At 43.3% G+C, this 19,297-nt stretch overlaps 1 protein-coding gene across 1 annotated transcript in view; it reads left to right on the forward strand.

Moving 5' to 3' along the window:
* The window catches only part of gabbr1b (gamma-aminobutyric acid (GABA) B receptor, 1b), a 121,994-nt gene that overhangs the window by 77,704 nt on the left and 24,993 nt on the right, over window positions 1–19,297 (forward strand). Inside the window, 4 exon segments of the mRNA XM_034704070.1 lie at window positions 5,997–6,131; window positions 7,699–7,869; window positions 13,880–13,981; window positions 16,615–16,680. Coding sequence (XP_034559961.1) covers window positions 5,997–6,131; window positions 7,699–7,869; window positions 13,880–13,981; window positions 16,615–16,680 — 474 coding nt within the window.

Here is a 19,297-nt window from a genome sequence, read left to right on the forward strand (position 1 = left end):
AATCCAGATCCACTGTTTACACCAATATCCTGGTTTGAATCCTCACAGAGCTGTAAACACTGAAACAGGTCTCTCCAAAGGAGAGGTGCCTCATAACTGAAGGCTCTACCACCCATATTACTTTTAGAGATCTTAGGTACGATGAGCCGGCCCACATACTGTGAGCGTAGCTTTCTAGAGGTGCAATAGGGCACTTTGAATTCTTTAAGATACAAAGGCTCCTGACCATTAAGAGCTGTGATCACAATTATCCAACCTAGAGGAAACAAATGCATGGACTGGTTTTCTGCATCACTGTGAGACAGGATGTGTCTATTTTTTCTGAAGCTGTGAAGGTGAGAGAAGGCTGTCCTTTAATTTTGCAGGTGTCTGATTGCTGCTGCCACACTCTACATAGTCACAGGTACACTAACACAAAGACAGATAGGGAGGAGACAAATGAACAGAGACACAGGGAAGCACTTGGATCACAGCTGGAGCTGAGACACAGTGAACACTTCACAGACTCTGATTAAAGACTCATTATCCCCATCAGCTGTTACATGGACCTCATAATCAGTCTGTGATTACAAGACGAAACACGAGACAGGACACCAGACTGTAGACAAACAGAGAGGACAGAGACGCAGTGCGAGTCCAACATACAGAGCAGACACGTTTCATCTGAGCCATCTGTCTGAGACTCCTTAAAACAAGTCCTTTAAAGTTTACGCTCAGTGTCACCTGATCTAGGGGTTATTACATAGCACAGGGATCACAGAAAGTTAGAGTGGTCGGATGTATGTATGTCCTCACCTACAAACCGTCAAACTGTAAAAACTTTATTTATAACTAGTAACACGACACTGGGATTTTGTTTTTCTATCTGAGATTATTGTCTCTAAACACTGCGTCAGAGATGTTTGTGTCTTTATTTATCTCCTCTCACCTGATACACACACACACGCGCGCGCGTGCGCAAGTGCACACACGCACACACACACACACACACACACACACACACACACACACACACACACACACACACACAGTGACAGGCAGTTGCTTTTTAGAAGAATTGCTCTGATTGGTTTAAGCTTCCCTGGATCCTCTCTTAACAAGCCAACTCTGGTGGGTGTGTGTGTGTGTGTGTGTGTGTGTGTGTATTTGTGTTTGTGTTTGCGTGTGCATGCGTGCATGCATGCAGATTTGGGGGGGGGGGGATAGAGGTTGGCATGACAACAGTTACCAAGACTACAACAGTTCAAACAAAAACTGGCTCTGGAGAAGGAGAGATGGTTCAGCTTGTATGTTTCACACTCTCACACACAAACACACACACATACACACACGCACATTCTCTTACACACACACACACACACACACACACACACACACACACACACACACACACACACACACACAGTCATAACCAAACACACACTCACTCTCATACACACAGGGCAGATGGATGATCACAGAGTCAGCGTGAGCTCAGAGAGACAAAGGATGAAGACTCATTGATCACAGACCTCAACGTTCTGCAGAGCTCTGATCTCAGACCAGCTGGTCACACTGAGCATGCTCAGATCATCTCCAGCTTATCTCAGGCCAGCAAAATCACAGGCTGTGCTGCTGAAGCTAATATTAAGACTGCTTTATCAGGAACAAAAACAAGCAGCTACCTCTGGTGTTAAATAAAAAGGAAAATGGTGAACATCCAAAAAAGGGAGTGAGGCTTCCAAGCTCATTGAGGCAGGCAACTCAAACACTGACTTCACATACGCCATGCAGCGTTCTCACGATCACCTCACAAAGTATATCCTCCCAATCAGGTGGTCTATTTAAGCTAAAGGCTGCAATTAAAAGGGGTTCTCCTTTATTTCTGCATGTAAATTAAATCAGCAGGGATGGATGAGGTCAGAGCCTGGATGCCAAACTCAATGTTTTCTTGTTGAAATAAAGTTTTGATCAATACACCGTGAGTTGACAGACTGGACTGCAGTTCCCTGTGTGTCCACTAGAGTCTGTCGCCTGCAGTGAGTCAGTCCCCATAGATCCCCATGTTAAAGTGTCCAACTTTACAGCATAAATTAACATGTTTACAGCCTGGTACAAAAACTGTTTGGTCTCTATAGCTCATTTCTCTTTTCATGACATCTGTACAGGCTGAGTTTATATGCAACTCTCCTGGTTATAGTAACAGTTAACTATATGAATATTACAGACAAAGCCTTCTGCTTCTCCCTCTGCTGCCTCACTCATTACTCTGCAAAGCCCCTCCCACCACATGAGGCACCAAACAAGGATGTTGACCGTTGTCAACCTGTAACCTGGTTATGTTGGAGTGAGGGGATGGACACACTGACAGCTGATCAATAGAGAGAGAGAGAGAGAGAGAGAGAGAGAGAGAGAGAGAGAGAGAGAGCGCTGCCAACATAGGTCACGTAAAAGCCTCAGGTGTAGTTTTTGCACACTGAGGGTGAGACAGGCTGAGGTTTGGGGATCACAGATGCATATAAATTAATATTGTATACTCACCAGCTCTAACTGAAGTCACTGTTGTTACCACACACAAACGATTTGTCAGCTCTTACTCTTCAGTTGTCATTTATTGTGTGACTGTGAGCCCGAGCCCTCCTGTGCTGCTTTAATGTCTTCTTCATGTTAAAGTCTTCATCCAGGCACTGGGCAGTCAGACTCAGCATACTCACTGGATTAACTTCAGAGGTCCAACTGCCCTTGATCAAACTTATGTCCCTGACATGTTGTGGATCTGTGTTGTGAGTGTGTAGAGATCACCTCATACAGGACAGGTAGGGATATGTCTGCAGAGCAGCAGAGACTCAGGATACTGTCCCGATTACACCATTAGCTGCTGAAATGATTATGATGACGACTTTTTAGGTGACTAAATGATTTGTTGCGTGAAACTTTAGGATTTCTTTCCTCCTCTCTGAATACTTGCAGCATGTTTTTCAAGTTTAATCATGTTTATCTCTGAAACAGTGAAAAACATCCACACAGGTGGGTCCATTTTCACCCTCTCATCAGCTTGTTGCTGTACTAGTTCTTATTCTCTGTTTCTAATGATGAATCACACACCACCTACTGTGAATGTGTCAGCTCGTTAATAAGTACATAAAACAATTGTTATTGTTGTTTTAGAATATTCCCATTATCACGTGATGATTTATCAGACATATGTTGTGCCTTAAAGTTGTGTATAATTAGGGGCTGTGATGTCAGTCTGTGAAGAGCTCAGCTGAAACAGAGTCACATGTTTGTCCTGCTGCAGTGAGGGTGATGATGAAGGCTAGTCTCAGACAGTTGGAGAGGAGGAGGAGGGTCCGATGAAGCAGCTACAGGGTCTTATTTGAATGTTTGTGTGATTTCCCCTGAGTGCAGAGGTTAATCAATAGATCAGGACCACAGCGTCCCCTCCCTTTACAAACAGTAACTATGTGTGACTGAGGAAGAGGAGGATGAGCAGGTTTCTTCCTCACACACAGGAAGCTGAGAGAGATGGAGGAGCTGGTTGCTAGGAGACATTTTGGTTCCAAGTTTACATCCTAACAGAGAAGATGCTAGACGCGTTCTTCATCAGGAAACTGAGGCTGTGTGAGAATCTGAGGTTTAATGTGAAACGTGCTGCAGCATCTCCCTCTCATTTTATTAGAGTTTCAAATGTGTTTAATATTTATAAATAAGTTCTACTTTGTTTGATGTGACCTGCAGACGAAGCTTACAGCTAAAGTCCAGCGGTGTTCCATATGGATCACAGATATGTGGTTTTGTAGTGGTTAACAAAATATCTTCATCTGCAGGTATTTCTATCTATACCATCTGATATACTACTTTGTTTTTGTATTGACAGGATGGTATATGCTGCACTTGTGTTTGACTTCCTGTCCAGGTCGATCTGATTTGCTCATCTTGGCGTGAGTTCGATGCAGCGTTGACTAGAACAAGGATGGATGGGCTCTATAGTGTTGGGCCCTGGCAGATCACGGCACTCACTAAAGAAAGAAGCTGTTTTCTGAGCTGCTGTCCAGGCAGAGATGTGTACGCCGGGATTGTTGGACTGTTTGAGAGACTGCTGTGTTACTAGACACACTTTGAGCTGGTAGTCTTTGGGACCCAGTGCTCTCAGTGTGTGTCATTTGGAACCACCTGTGCAGGTTACAAGGTTTATCAGCTTGAATCCATGTTGGTTGAAGCTCTGCATCATGACTCATGCTTCTGAAACCTGAAAAGACATGAGGAGAACAGCATAGAACAATACATGTTCTGACTGTGTGTGTGTGTGTGTGTGTGTGTGTGTGTGTGTGTGTGTGTGTGTGTGTGTGTGTGTGTGTGTTGGTGTGTGTGTGCGTGTGCAGTTACATGACACAGAGACTAATGTCACTTACATGATTAGAATGAACACAAAGTCCCACTCCATCCATGATTAAAGCCCCCCCCCCCCCCCACACACACACACATTATCATTTAAAGAGCTTATTGATTTCTCATTGACTATCATCTGTAAAGACACTTTTGTGTGTGTGTCTATGTGTGTGTGTTTGTTTGTGTCGTGTCTTTGTGTGCGTGCGTGCGTGCGTGCGTGTGTGTGTGTGTGTGTGTGTGTGTGTGTGTGTGTGTGTGTGTGTGTAAACTGTGGATCAGGATAAATGAGTGTGACTGCTGGGTAAATGTTTCTCCCTCCTCTCTCTCTGATAAATGTGTCTCTGCCTCAAACAGCAGACACACAGGTGACCTTGGAACGTGACTCACCTGCCCCCCCCCCCCACACACACACACACACACCCCCACACACACACACCTCTGTCTGCTGGCTGAGCCTCAGCTCTGTGTGCTCGTATGTGACACGTGCTCAAATGGGTTTGTGGTTAAGTTGTTTTATTAGTCACAGGTAAAAACAGAGAGCAGGTGTTCATTGGATCAGTAAACACTTTTATGTAGATGAGGATGTTTTAACTATCTGTTTGCCTCTATCTTCCTGTGAGCCGTGTTTGTTTCTACTTGTCATGCAAGCACTTATTTATACTTTGTTTATTTGTTTTTTTTAATTTATGAACTATTGATTTATAGCTGCCACTTGTAGCCTGGGTGGCCGATAAGGCCACATATACTGCAACTAGACAAAGTATTCCCTCTTAGAGAAAAGGATTGAAAATTCAGAAACAACATAAATGAAAAATACATTTACATACAAATGCATCTCTAACATTAGAATATCATCAAATAGTTCGATATCTTCCATCAGGTATTGAAGTGGAAATCTCATTTGTTCTTGACTTATTACATACAAAATAAAATGTTTGATATTTCATTTCAAGTTTGAGTTAATCACTATTCAAACAGTTACAGCAACGTGTATCTCTAAGTCTAGTTCAGAGCATGTAACCACAATCATGGGGAAGACGGCTTACCTGACAGTGGTCCAGAAGACAATCATGGACACCCTCCAATTTTGAAAACAGAATAGAATAATGTTTACATTTTTTAATTGAATTATGAAAATAAACTTTTTAGAGACATTTTAATTTATTGAGATTCACCTGTATAATCCAGAATAAGTACAACTGATACATGCTGCAAAACAGGCCAAAGTCAACGTTATAGAAAACTCAGACCTGGAGAATAAAAACTGCATATCCAACCTTCTCAGTGGAAGGACTCCGTACCTGCAGAGGGTGCTAAACACATTAAAGGTAACCCCAGCATGATGGATGAGTATCTATTGAGCAGCCTCTGACCACAGTGCACAAACACACCTCTTTAACCTGATAAAAAAGAGATCAAACTGTCCCTCATTGATGGCTGCTCCCCTGCTGCAAATTATCTGTCCTCTCTGCACTCAGTGAGCATCTGATCCATCTCTCTCTCTCACTTTCTTCAGTCTGATCCCAATGGTTTTATTCTTTGTCCGTGTCCTCAGGTTGTTCCTAGTCTTGTCTCTGTCCTTGGTGTGTGTGTGTCTCACAGTGTTTTCTCTCTCCCTGTATCTTCAGTGTGATCCTGGCGAGGCCACCAAGCTGCTGTATGACCTTCTGTACACGGAGCCCATAAAGATTGTGTTGATGCCGGGCTGCAGCTCTGTGTCCACACTGGTCGCTGAAGCTGCTCGCATGTGGAACCTTATTGTGGTGAGAAAACTTCTTGGATCTTAAACAACAAAGATATCATGCTAAAATGTACTTTCATTTACTGAGAGAAGAAGACACAGTGATCAAAGGTTCCTCTGCCTGTCAATGTTTCAGAGATATCTCCCTGCTTTCAGCTAACCTAAAGAGAGTAAGCCACACGATCAGATTTCAAGCTCATCACAAACTCATGTAATGATGGCAGTTTGGTTATACTAACACTACAAAGCAAACTAAGTGTAGGGACTGTGAACAAGTGTGTGGTCCTGATCAGGTTCACAGAGGCACCAAGCAGAAACCTCTATAGTCAAAAAATTAATCCAAAATCTGCAGTTCCCTGAGTGTCTACTAGAGTCTGTCTCCAGCAGTGAGTCAGTCCCCATAGAGCCCCATGTTAAAATGTTACAGCAGAATTAAACATGTTTACAGCCAAAAACAAAAACAGTTTGGTCTATTTAGCTCATTTCTCTATTCATGACAACTGTACGGGCTGAATTTATACAACTCACCTGTTTACATTAGATTAAGGGTTAAAGGGAGGTAGAATTAGGGGCGTGGCCTCTTTGACTGACAGGTGGGTGTGTTGCAGCTGTTAGCTAGGTGGCTAGATTATGTCCTCAGCTCCAACTCTTTGTATTTTTCTAAATTAGAAGTAGTTTGAGTCAGCATTTCCAACATGGCGACTTCCATCTTTGAGCTTCATAACACCTCTTCATGAACCAACAGGTGATGACACTGGAACTGCAGACAGGTTACAGAGTATGGTTAAACCTCTATGAGACATGCAGAGAGCAGCTAACACAAACAGAGACACAAAGACAACAGTCCACGCTTTAAGATACAGAGCTGAGAGTGTTACTGTGAGAGTTTCAAACTCAGAATACTCTGTGAGAGTCAGATTCATTCAGCTGCTCATGCATGAGTTTCAGCTTTATTATAACAGATTAATCTCTAACCTGTCCTCACAGAGCCCTGCAGCTTCTCTTTATAAACCTGTCTGATCCAGTCAGAGGAAAGACTTGATAACTTTGTAAAGTCTTGATTAAGGCCTTGGATAACATAAAACTCTGGACAAATAGATGTTAAACAATGCTAATAGGTGTTTAAATGGGCTCAACAGCTCCATCTAAAACTCAGTCAGACGTGAGTGAAGAGCATAAAAGTAAAATAAGAAAAAAGCAGCTTCGATATTACATTCAATTAATTAATAACAAAAAGTCTGTAAAGTAAAAACATGTGTTTTTAATGAAAGGAAGTATCTGTTATGGAGCATAGAAATGTTGTTCTGAGAATAATAATATGATTATCAATGAACTATAATCAATAAAACTACAGGTTCAGATTATATGGAGTATATTTTATTGAGATGGGACTGTGGAATGTGAATACAGTGTGTAGTTTAATAAAGAAAGCAGCAGGGGTTCTGCTGAATGTTGAATTTCCTTCGTGCTCTTTCATTTTCTTACTTTCGGAGAGTCAGAAGTTTGATGTTGTAAAATAAAACTCTTGATGGTCTAAGTTATCCTGCAAACCTCTAACTGTACGTCTCTGTTCCTCTCCGTCGTCTCAGTTGTCGTACGGCTCCAGCTCTCCTGCTCTGTCAAACCGTCAGCGGTTTCCCACCTTCTTCAGAACGCACCCGTCGGCCACTCTGCACAACCCGACACGAGTCCAGCTCTTCCAGAAGTGGAAATGGACCAAGATCGCTACCATCCAGCAGACCACTGAGGTCTTTATATCTGTGAGTCATGGTTTAAGCCACATACAATCTACTGTCATTTTAAAGGTACATTAACAGGTTTAGTTACCTGGCTGTGTTAAATACTTGATTCTGATTGGTCAAAACACCATAACAATGGTTACTAACGCTGAACGACAGGAGCAATGCCAGGGACAGCCTGATCACACGTCATATCAAATTAATGCACAGAAACATTTCCACTCTGCCTGTTGACACTGTGCTAAAAACGTTCACAGCAGAGATAAGACACTGTTGTTGACAACCTGACTCTGGTATTCAGAGTGTTCCTACGTAGAAATAAATGCATCTCTGGTTTTTAATCTACAACAGTTAAATCTACAGACTAATGCTTACATGGAAAACTAGAGAAACTGAGCAGAGGGTAGAGCAAAGGAGAGCCACGCCCACATCACACCTGTATGCTAAACATACAAAGACACTAAGTGAGGGTTAACAGGGTTCCCACGCATCCTGGAAAACCTGGAAAACCTGGAAAACAGTTGACCAGTTTTCCAGTACTGGAAAACACCTGGAAAATGGGAGAAAAAGTTAAATGTCCTGGAAAATCACATATAGTCCTGGAAAATTATTCCAACATGGCTGCGTACGACCTGACCCTATTAACAAAACACATCCCCATTCATTGAAAGCTGAGTGCACGCTGTGCTGGAAAAGACAGCAACACTGCACAACTTTTTTTCACATCTTTTCTCCTTCACTTCATAATCATGCATTCACAGAAAACGGGGGTATATTGTCTAGTTTTATGGTACACGAACCTTGTAGAGTGCTCTTTTGATTCAAAGAGTCTTATAGTTAAGTTATAGTGTGTCCAGTGGAGTCGGGCAGAGAGCTTGGGGGTCTGTGCCTCACAACTTTCTCTGCAGGCTGAGAGCTCAATTACCGTACTCTAGCTCAATTGTTCTCAAAGTGGGGTCCTGGGACCCCTGGGGGTCCGCGAACCATAGCGTGGGGGTCCGTGAAATAATTTGAATACATTTCTAATAAATTATAAAATTGTGCTGTGTCATTACAAAACAGCATACACCATTGTTATGATACCATTTGGTGGCTCCAAGGGATATGTGAGTCTTGCTACTGTTAATTTTCTGAAAGCGTTTAAGATCAATTACTTTTTAAAGTATACAAGTGGTATATACTTGATTCAAATTGAAGTGTTATCTGTTTATCACTATGGTACAGGTCTGAAGTATTTACATTGATACGTTTTACAATATAAATAGTTCCAAGGGAAACTAAGAGTGCAAATGGTAGTAAGCATGTGCTTTAGTGATGGGAAGTTCAGCTCCTTTCAGAGAGCCGGCTCTTTTAACTTGACTCCCAAAGAAGAGCCGGCTCTTTCGACTCCTGAACGGCTCTTAATTTAGGATCTTTTGTAGCCGTATATTTAACCTTAACTTTGCAAAAACTGATGGTTTTTGTGTTGAAAACCCTTTTAGGTACAGTGTTTTTATGAGAAGCTTTATACTCGCCCAATTTTGTGCATTTATTCTGTTACAAAACCATCCTCACCCTGATCCTAGGGTTAGGAATATGATTAGGGTTAGGGTTAGGGTTGTGATTAGGCTTAGGGTTAGGGTTAGGGTTAGGGTTAGGGTTGTGATTAGGGTTAGGGTTAGGGTTGTGATTAGGGTTAGGGTTAGGGTTAGGGTTGTGATTAGGGTTAAGGTTGTGATTAGGGTTAGGGTTGTGATTAGGGTTAGGGTTGTGATTAGGGTTAGGGTTAGGGTTGTGATTAGGGTGAGGGTTGTGATTAGGGTTAGGGTTGTGATTAGGGTTAGGGTTGTGATTAGGGTTAAGGTTAGGGTTGTGATTAGGGTTAGGGTTGTGATTAGGGTTAAGGTTAGGATTAGGGTTAGGGTTAGGGTTAGGATTAGGGTTAGGGTTGTGATTAGGCTTAGGGTTAGGGTTGTGATTAGGGTTAGGGTTGTGATTAGGGTTAGGGTTGGGGTTAGGGTTAGGGTTAGGGTTGTGATTAGGGTTAAGGTTAGGGTTGTGATTAGGGTTAGGGTTAGGGTTGTGATTAGGGTTAGGGTTAGGGTTAGGGTTGTGATTAGGGTTAAGGTTGTGATTAGGGTTAGGGTTGTGATTAGGGTTAGGGGTGTGATTAGGGTTAGGGTTAGGGTTGTGATTAGGGTGAGGGTTGTGATTAGGGTTAGGGTTGTGATTAGGGTTAAGGTTAGGGTTGTGATTAGGGTTAGGGTTGTGATTAGGGTTAAGGTTAGGATTAGGGTTAGGGTTAGGATTAGGGTTAGGGTTGTGATTAGGCTTAGGGTTAGGGTTGTGATTAGGTTTAGGGTTGTGATTAGGGTTAGGGTTGGGGTTAGGGTTAGGGTTAGGGTTGTGATTAGGGTTAAGGTTAGGGTTGTGATTAGGGTTAGGGTTAGGGTTAGGGTTGTGATTAGGGTTAAGGTTGTGATTAGGGTTAAGGTTGTGATTAGGGTTAAGGTTGTGATTAGGGTTAGGGTTGTGATTAGGGTTAGGGTAAGGGTTGTGATTAGGGTTAGGGTTAGGGTTGTGATTGGGGTTAGGGTTGTGATTAGGGTTAGGGTTAGGGTTGTGATTAGGGTTAGGGTTAGGGTTAGGGTTAGGGTTGTGATTAGGGTGAGGGTTGTGATTAGGGTTAGGGTTGTGATTAGGGTTAGGGTTGTGATTAGGGTTAGGGTTGTGATTAGGGTTAGGGTTAGGATTAGGGTTAGGGTTAGGGTTAGGATTAGGGTTAGGGTTAGGGATAGGGTTAGGGTTAGGATTAGGGTTAGGGTTAGGGTTGTGATTAGGGTTAGGGTTGTGATTAGGGTTAGGGTTAGGATTAGGGTTAGGGTTAGGGTTAGGATTAGGGTTAGGGTTAGGGATAGGGTTAGGGTTAGGATTAGGGTTAAGGTTAGGGTTGTGATTAGGGTTAGGGTTAGGGTTGTATTTAGGGTTAGGGTTAGGGTTAGGGTTGTGATTAGGGTTAAGGTTGTGATTAGGGTTAGGGTTGTGATTAGGGTTAGGGTTAGGGTTGTGATTAGGGTGAGGGTTGTGATTAGGGTTAGGGTAAGGGTTGTGATTAGGGTTAGGGTTGTGATTACGGTTAGGGTTGTGATTAGGGTTAGGGTTAGGATTAGGGTTAGGGTTAGGGTTAGGGTTAGGGTTAGGATTAGGGTTAGGGTTAGGGTTAGGATTAGGGTTAGGGTTAGGGTTGTGATTAGGGTTAGGGTTGTGATTAGGGTTAGGGTTGTGATTAGGATTAGGGTTAGGGTTGTGATTAGGGTTAAGGTTAGGGTTGTGATTAGGGTTAGGGTTAGAACCAGAACTTAACTTAAGCAAACAGAACCAGAACCAAACTCAAGCAAACCCAACCAGAACCGAACCAGACCTGAACCAGAACCGACTCAGAACCATACAAGAACTGAACCAGAACCAAACTGAACCCAACCAGAACCAAACCCGAACCTTACCAAAACCCTACCAGAACCCAACCAGAACCAAACCCGAACAGAACCGTACCGGAACCTTACCAAAACCTTACCAAAACCGAACCAGAACCGAACCAGAACCGAACACAACCAGGATCGTACTAGAACCGTACCAGAACCGCACCAGAACCGAACCGAACCAAAACCGAACCCAAGCAAACAGAACCAGAACCAGAACCAAACTCAAGCAAACAGAACCAGAACCAACTCAAGCAAACAGAACCAGAACCAAACTGGAGCAAACAGAACCAGAACCAAACTCAAGCAAACAGAACCAGAACCAAACTCAAGCAAACCCAACCAGAACCGAACCAGACCTGAACCAGAACCAAACTGAACCGAACCAGAACCGAACCAGAACCGAACCAGAACCGTACCAGAACCTTACCAGAACCCTACCAGAACCGAACCAGAACCGAACCCGAACAGAACCGAACCAGGGCCGTACCAGAACCGTACTAGAACTGTACCAGAACCGTACCAGAACCTTACCAAAACCGAACCAGAACCGGACCGGAACCGAACCGAACCATGACTGTTCTAGAACCGCACCAGAACCGTACCAGAACCGAACCGAACCAAAACCGAACCCAAGCAAACAGAACCAGAACCAGAACCAAACTCAAGCAAACAGAACCAGAACCAACTCAAGCAAACAGAACCAGAACCAAACTGGAGCAAACAGAACCAGAACCAAACTCAAGCAAACAGAACCAGAACCAAACTCAAGCAAACCCAACCAGAACCGAACCAGACCTGAACCAGAACCAAACTGAACCGAACCAGAACCGTACCAGAACCTTACCAGAACCCTACCAGAACCGAACCAGAACCGAACCCGAACAGAACCGAACCAGGGACGTACCAGAACCGTACTAGAACTGTACCAGAACCGTACCAGAACCTTACCAAAACCGAACCAGAACCGAACCGGAACCTAACCGAACCAGGACTGTTCTAGAACCGCACCAGAACCGTACCAGAACCGAACCGAACCAAAACCGAACCCAAGCAAACAGAACCAGAACCAGAACCAAACTCAAGCAAACAGAACCAGAACCAAACTGGAGCAAACAGAACCAGAACCAAACTAAAGCAAACAGAACCAGAACCAAACTCAAGCAAAAAGTAACAGAACCAAACTCAAGCAAACATTATTAATTTCCTCAGGTTGGCATTGAGAAAAATCAGATGCCTCAGCTTGGATGGGCTGATCAGATTTCTCCTCTCAGTTAGTATTTGCCCTGTCTTCAAGAAGACTCTCTCTGAAGGAACAGATGTAGCCAGGACACACAGCCGTGATTGGCCACATGGCCACCATGCTGACCAATCAAAACAAAGTTCTGCTGTGAGCAGAGCTGGGGCTGAGCACTTTGAGAGCTAAGCAGCGAAAGGAAAAAACTGTGAGCCGTCTCTCTCTCGATGCGAGCCGGCTCTTTTGATTCACTATAAAGCATCGGCTCTCAGAGCCGCAGCTTTTGATCATGACACATCACTAATGTGCTTAATCTGTGTTACAATTATGAGGGGGCCTTGGACAATTTTCTCACCTGTAAGGGGTCCCTGGCTGCAAAAAGTTTGAGAACCCCTGCTCTAGCTAGCAGGAGTGCAAACTCCCGATAGTTAAAACAAACGGAACAAAAAGAGCGACACAGCTGCACAGAAACTCCACGTTGTAGACATCACTGATCATAATAGACATCGCCATGCAGAAGACAGAGTGTGTCTTTACAGCGGTGCGATTTTTTCAGAGTTTACGGTAACTCAAACAAAAAAACGTGACATTTGCTTTGTTTTATATCGACCACTTAGCAGGATGAATATCAGGATTAAGCAGGTATATTTTGAGTCTGAGTTGAGTTGAGAAACATTTGTGGCCATTTTTGTCATTCAGTTCTATTTAGGTCATTAAAGCACTGATCCTCTGATCATTATTATTATTTAATTATTTCAGTAAGGCAGCTTCCTGATTCCTTTGCAGGCTCTTTTGTTTTTTATTTAGCTCATTTTATATTTTTTGAGAAAAGAGAAAGCTGAGATGTTGCCATCATTGTTACTTGGTTGCACTAATAAAGTGAAGTGCTGTAAGTGCTTTTTAAGTATGTAAGAGATGATTTCATTGATAGCCATAGACTACATGTCTTTCAATGTAGACTTCCACTGAGAGGAACATATTAGACTATTTAGGAACTAAATTAGGAACTAGATTTAGACTGTCATACCAGCTTGATCATCACTGGAAATGTCCTGGAAATGTCCTGGAAAATGATCTCTGGAAAAGAGTGGGAACCCTGGTTAAACACAGTTATCAGCCTGCTGTTAAGTTTCCAAGACCTAAACTACTCACAGAATCTCAGTACCACAGTTTCAGGTCTTTCTCTCAAGTTTGTTGGCATCATCACCTACATATATTGAAATTTATCTGAACCTCTAACTCATCTTCCTCCTTACTATTTCTTTATTGTTTCCATTTTGGTATCCGTGTCTCTAACTTCTGTACCTCATAAATGTGTGTTTTGTCTGTCTGACAGACTCTGGATGATCTGGAGGAGAGGGTGAAGGAGGCGGGGATTGAGATCAGCGTTCGTCAGAGTTTCCTCACAGACCCTGCTGTAGCTGTCAAAAACCTCAAGGTACTTGATACCCAGACTGTTCTTACACACAGTAAGAAGAAAAACACTGATCAGACGGGACCCAAAAACAAATACTACAACCCATCAGTTTATATTTACAAAGCTCCAAATCAGAGAAGAATCATCTGATGAAAAAATGAATTAACAGCAAGTACAGAGCGTGCTCTTTATTTATAGAGAGCAAACATTGATCCACCATGAGAAGGAAACACTTCCTTTGACAGGCAGAAACCTCCAACAGAGCCAGACTCACTAGTTACAGATATCTATAGAGACCCAGTAGTGTAAGCCTGTAACATTCCAAGCCTTAAGTAGACTATTCCTATCAATCAATCAATCTTTATTTGTATAGCGCCAAATCACAACAAACATTATCTCAAGACGCTTTTACCAACATAGGAGGTCTAGACCACTCTATGTCAAATTATGAACAGAGACCCAACTTCAAGACAGGGTAAGACTCAGTCTGACCCCACCTTAATCCATCATGAGCATTGCACATCAGTATTTAGCTAGTTACAGTGGCGAGGAAAAGCTTCCTTTTAACAGGCAGAAACCTCAGGCAGAACCAGACTCATGTTAGACAGCCATCATGCCTCGACCGAGTTGGGTCTGGAAAGACAGATAGAGGGGAGTAAGAGAGAGGTGATAGTGATGAGACGAGTAGTAGAAGCTGTTGCCGCTGGAGTCCAGCACGTCCGTATCAGCTGGAGTCCAGAACGTCCGCAGCAGGAGGACGTCGACGGCAGCTCAGAAGAATCTACAAGACAATGGAGCTCAGGGACTCCAGAAAGGTCTATGGTTAGTAACTTTAATGGGACAGGCAGAGTTAAAGTAAGTGATGAAGGGGTTGGGGGGAAGGGGGTGAGCTAGGATCCCAGTGTGTCAGTGCGCCAGTTCCCCCGGCAGTCTAGGCCTATAGCAGCATAACAAAAGCTGGTCCAAGCCTGAGCCAGCTCTAACTATAAGCTTTATCAAAAAGGAAAGTTTTAAGCCTACTCTTAAAAGTGGAGAGGGTGTCTTTCTCCCGGACCCTGACTGTATACCTATAGCAGTCTAAGTCTAAGCCTAAAGCAGTTTCAAAGCTGTATCAGTCTAAACCTACAGCAGTCGGAGCCTATATCAGTCTAAGCATATAACAGTCTGAGCCTACAGCAGTATGAGCTTATAGCAGTCTGAGCCTAAGGTAGTCTAAGCCTATAGCAATCTTAGCCTATTGTAGTCTAAGCCTATAGCAGCCTAAGCCCCTAGCAGTCTAAGCCTCTGGCATTGTAACTAAGAGCTAGTCCAAGCCTAAGCCAGCCCTCAATGTAAGATTTATTAAAAAGGAAAGTTTGAAGCCTACTCTTAAAAGTAGAGAGGGTGTCTGCCTCGTGGACCCTGACTGGTAAATGATTCCAAAGGAGGGGAGTCTGATAACTGAAGGCTCTACTTCCCATACTACTTTGAGAGACCTTAGGTGTGACGAGCTGGCCTGCATGCTGGAAGCGTAGTGTTCTAGAGGGGAAATAGAGCACTATGAGTTCTTTAAGATATAAAGGTGTCTGACCATTATGAGCTTTGTAGGTCAGAAGAAGGATTTTAATATAAATAAAATATATTAGCATATTTAGGAATGTTATAAGCTCTGTTGATACAAACACTAAAGCAATGAACAACCCGAAAAGCTCTGGTGTGTCAGTATTTACAGTAAAAATCTTCCCTGAGTGTCAAGTTTATCATCATACAGGCCTGAGACACCCTTCCAGTTGAAGCTTAGTTTGTTGTGTTGTGTTGTGTTGTGTTGTGTTGCTGAGGCTGTGTGGTATATTTCAGTTTCTGAGAACATTTGTGAAATATCTGACCTTTTTTACCTACATCAGGGAATACTATTTATCTACACACAGACAGGTGGACTTGAACTATTTTTGGTTCATGCTTTTTTGGTCTCAGTGCCGAAAATAGCCCTAACATTATGCTTTAAACTGTGAAGTTAGTCAAACTAATGTCCTGTCATCCTCCACACACCTGAAGCACATACAGGAGAGTGTGCTCTCTTTTCCTGGATCTCGTCAGTACCTGTGAAAATCAGTCCAGACACTTCGAGATATTTTTTTTGTACAGAATTATGTTTTATGTGAAACTAGAAGCCATGTGAACAGAGTGTTTGAAATAGTAGCCTAGCTTAGCAGCCTTCTGTTACATCACATATCTCTGTACTGTGATTGGTTGAAGCATCAGGAGACAGTTTGGCCTGTACCTGTATCGCTGCTTTAAAACACAGATCTGTGCGTTTGCACACTGAGGATTTGTTTCTGCAGACCCGAGTGTGATCTGGTGTCTGTGGTTTGTTTTATAGTATAAATGTCAGCCTGCAGTTTTAATGAGAGCACTGAGATACTGAACACTCTCCTTTCTCCACCTGTATCAGCCTGACCTTCTTCCCTCCTGCTGTATAATGACCCGCTCCTCCATCATGGCCTAGTTCTGCTGTTCAGGATTAATTGGCGGTAGCGGGGGGAAACCATGGTAACAGTCTGAATGTACCCCCGAGCAGAGGAAGTCTTTGGTTCACTCTCCTCACCGGGGGGGCTTCAACTCGCTCTTTTCATCCTCACACTGTGACTGACTCCATTTTTCTTTCCATTCCTCAGCGCCAAGACGCCAGGATCATTGTGGGTCTGTTCTACGAGACCGAGGCCCGCAAAGTCTTCTGTGAGGTAACGTGACCCAATTCCTCCATGAAAGATATCTATTTAAATACCAAAGACACTTCACAAAGAGATTAAATACAGTCTTAAGTTAGGTTTCAAAGCTGAGCTTTAGTCGAAACTCAGGTTTAATCCAGACATTAAGCTGTGAGGTAAGCGGTCTGCTCTGCTGTTAAAGCTGGGGTTGGTAATCAGATTTAGATACACTTTTTGTTATATTGGTTAAAATGATCTTTATGTCCTGATGGCAATCAATACATAATGTGTTCTTAAAAAAGAGTGAACAAAAGCTGCTATCTACAGCCAGAGTAAACCTGGGAAAACACCAACCAATCACCGTTTTTTGGGTGCCAAAATTTTAAACCATTCAAATCCCATCCTGCCGTTCTGCCCGCCTCCTGCGTGTACATTTCCCTGGTGTGCACTCCCCGTCCCCTGCCTCTGCTTCCCCTGACTCTACTGACTGCCCCTCTCGCTCGACCTCGGGCCTGTCCCCTCTGACCCGATGAGGTGCTTTGCTCAGGACTGTAGTCCGGATCAGAGTCTAAAAAGCTCTCACCACAGGGGCTCTGACAAGCAAAAGAACTAATGACATTCAGTAAGTCCTACAGAAAATATAGATGTACTGTAGCGTCCGTCCGGACGCTGTAGGGATGACGAGCCGATTCGTGAACATGTTGAGCTTTACTTACCGGTCACTGTCGGCCGTGATCACGCCAACCAACAAAGCAACAATCAATGTTTGAATGAATGAAGAACTTCTCTTGTCTCTCCTCTCTCCCGCTTGCACACTCTACACCTCTCCTGATGCCTTCACTAACTGTCAACACTGTAGGAATTAAGAACATCTACACTGAACACGTTTAACAAACAGTAGAGCTGTTACAGTTTTATATGTGTTAGAACTTTTCTCCTGATATCGTGTCACTGGTACAACTGGATAATGCTACATGAGAGTTGTGAGTACTAACAGCAGCCATGTTTGTTGGTGTTTTTAACTTTCACTATGATAATGTTTTGGTGAGGACCGGTTTTGAATCAGTCACCATCATATGGTCGCAAGTCAGCGGCGCTCGTGCATGTGAGCGGGGGGGGGGGCGTTGTTTTGGAGGAGCTCCGAGGGAGGGGGGCAGGGGTTAGATGGAGTTCTGAGGAAATGCTACATTCAAATTCATGCTGGTTTTCCAAGACTACCAACCCTAGCTTTAATGTCTTCATCACACAACACAAACGTTAGCCTTCTTGGTATTGAATGTGTTGTAATCAGGGACACTTCTCTGACCAGTGGATGGGGGGAAGGATTTTCGGCCTTAGTACCAGAGCAGAGCTACTTGGATTTAACTAAAATATTGCTCCTTCATATCATTGTGGATTTAATTTTTTGACGGTCTGAATGTGCTTGAAAACACAAAACTTGGCTCACACATCAGGAGAGGTCCAACACTTAAGTTTGTGTTGGTTTCTTGTTTGGATGTCTACACGGGTCAAATGTGTGTTTAACGTTCATGCTCCTAAGATGAACTTTGTGTTTGTGTTGGTTTTGGCACCTCCTGTTGACAAAGTGATACCCCTTCTTTCTTTACCAGTCTTTCCTGTACTCATGTAAGGCGTGTTTTATGACAAGCTCTCTCCTACCGCTGTCTGAAACAGTGGTTCTCTGTGAGTCTCTGCTGTGGAAAATGTCAACAAGGCTTTTTCTTCAGTTTGATACCAGTTGTCTGGTCTGACACCTAACCAGGGGCGTGTCCAGACTTTTTGTGACTGTGGTTGTACAGCTGTGGCACTAACATAGGCAGGATTGGCCGGGGTTTGTGTGTGCACAACAAATTATACAATTTACCCTCTCTGTCTTTACTATCTACTTAAACAAATTAAGTTAAGCTTTTTTTCAGGCAGGCCACAAAGTCAAGCTCGGCTCACAGCTCCATCAGCTGCTCTTAAGGTCAGCCCCTATCAGCTTACATGTCAGCTGATTACATCTACGCATCCAATGGGCAAACAACAAAATAGGCATTCTACGTCTTTAGCCTGCCTACATTTGCTGCTTCCCCTGCAAACCAATTTTTTAACCCACCTCCATCCCAGCTCCTCCTTTCTGCTGTGTCTGGTTTTACCAGTTTGATATACTGTATATTGTCACTGATGCCCGCTCTGTTCTATACCCTTGGGTCTTTGCTGCTGCTCTTCCTGCCTTGGCTGTTCATGTATACACATGAAAGAGAGGGGTGGTGTGCTCTCCTCACCGGCTTAGGCATTCCACATATGCATGTGGAAGGACAGGGAGCTCCCAGAACAGAGCCATGCAACCAAACATAACTAATTGCATTGAAATAATTAATTCTCTTTGACAGAAGCGGTCCTGGTTGAACTATCTTTACAGTATCATACAGCTGTCATATTCCTTTGAATATTTTTTGGACTTTATAAAGAAACACAACAGAGTAGTGACATAAATCTTCTAAGCCAGATTCTTTAAGGAATAAAAAAGAAGATATTTGTCCAAAGTCACAACTGAAAGCACTAGCAAAGAAAATGTGCTGCAGTTAAATACAAAGAAAGCTACTGCCAACAAGCTAACACATCCCAAACAGTCTATACTTACATAAGTCCCGCCTCTGACAAGGAA

The sequence above is a fragment of the Notolabrus celidotus genome, chromosome 16, assembly GCF_009762535.1.
Source record: "Notolabrus celidotus isolate fNotCel1 chromosome 16, fNotCel1.pri, whole genome shotgun sequence".
NCBI classification, from domain to species: domain Eukaryota; kingdom Metazoa; phylum Chordata; class Actinopteri; order Labriformes; family Labridae; genus Notolabrus; species Notolabrus celidotus.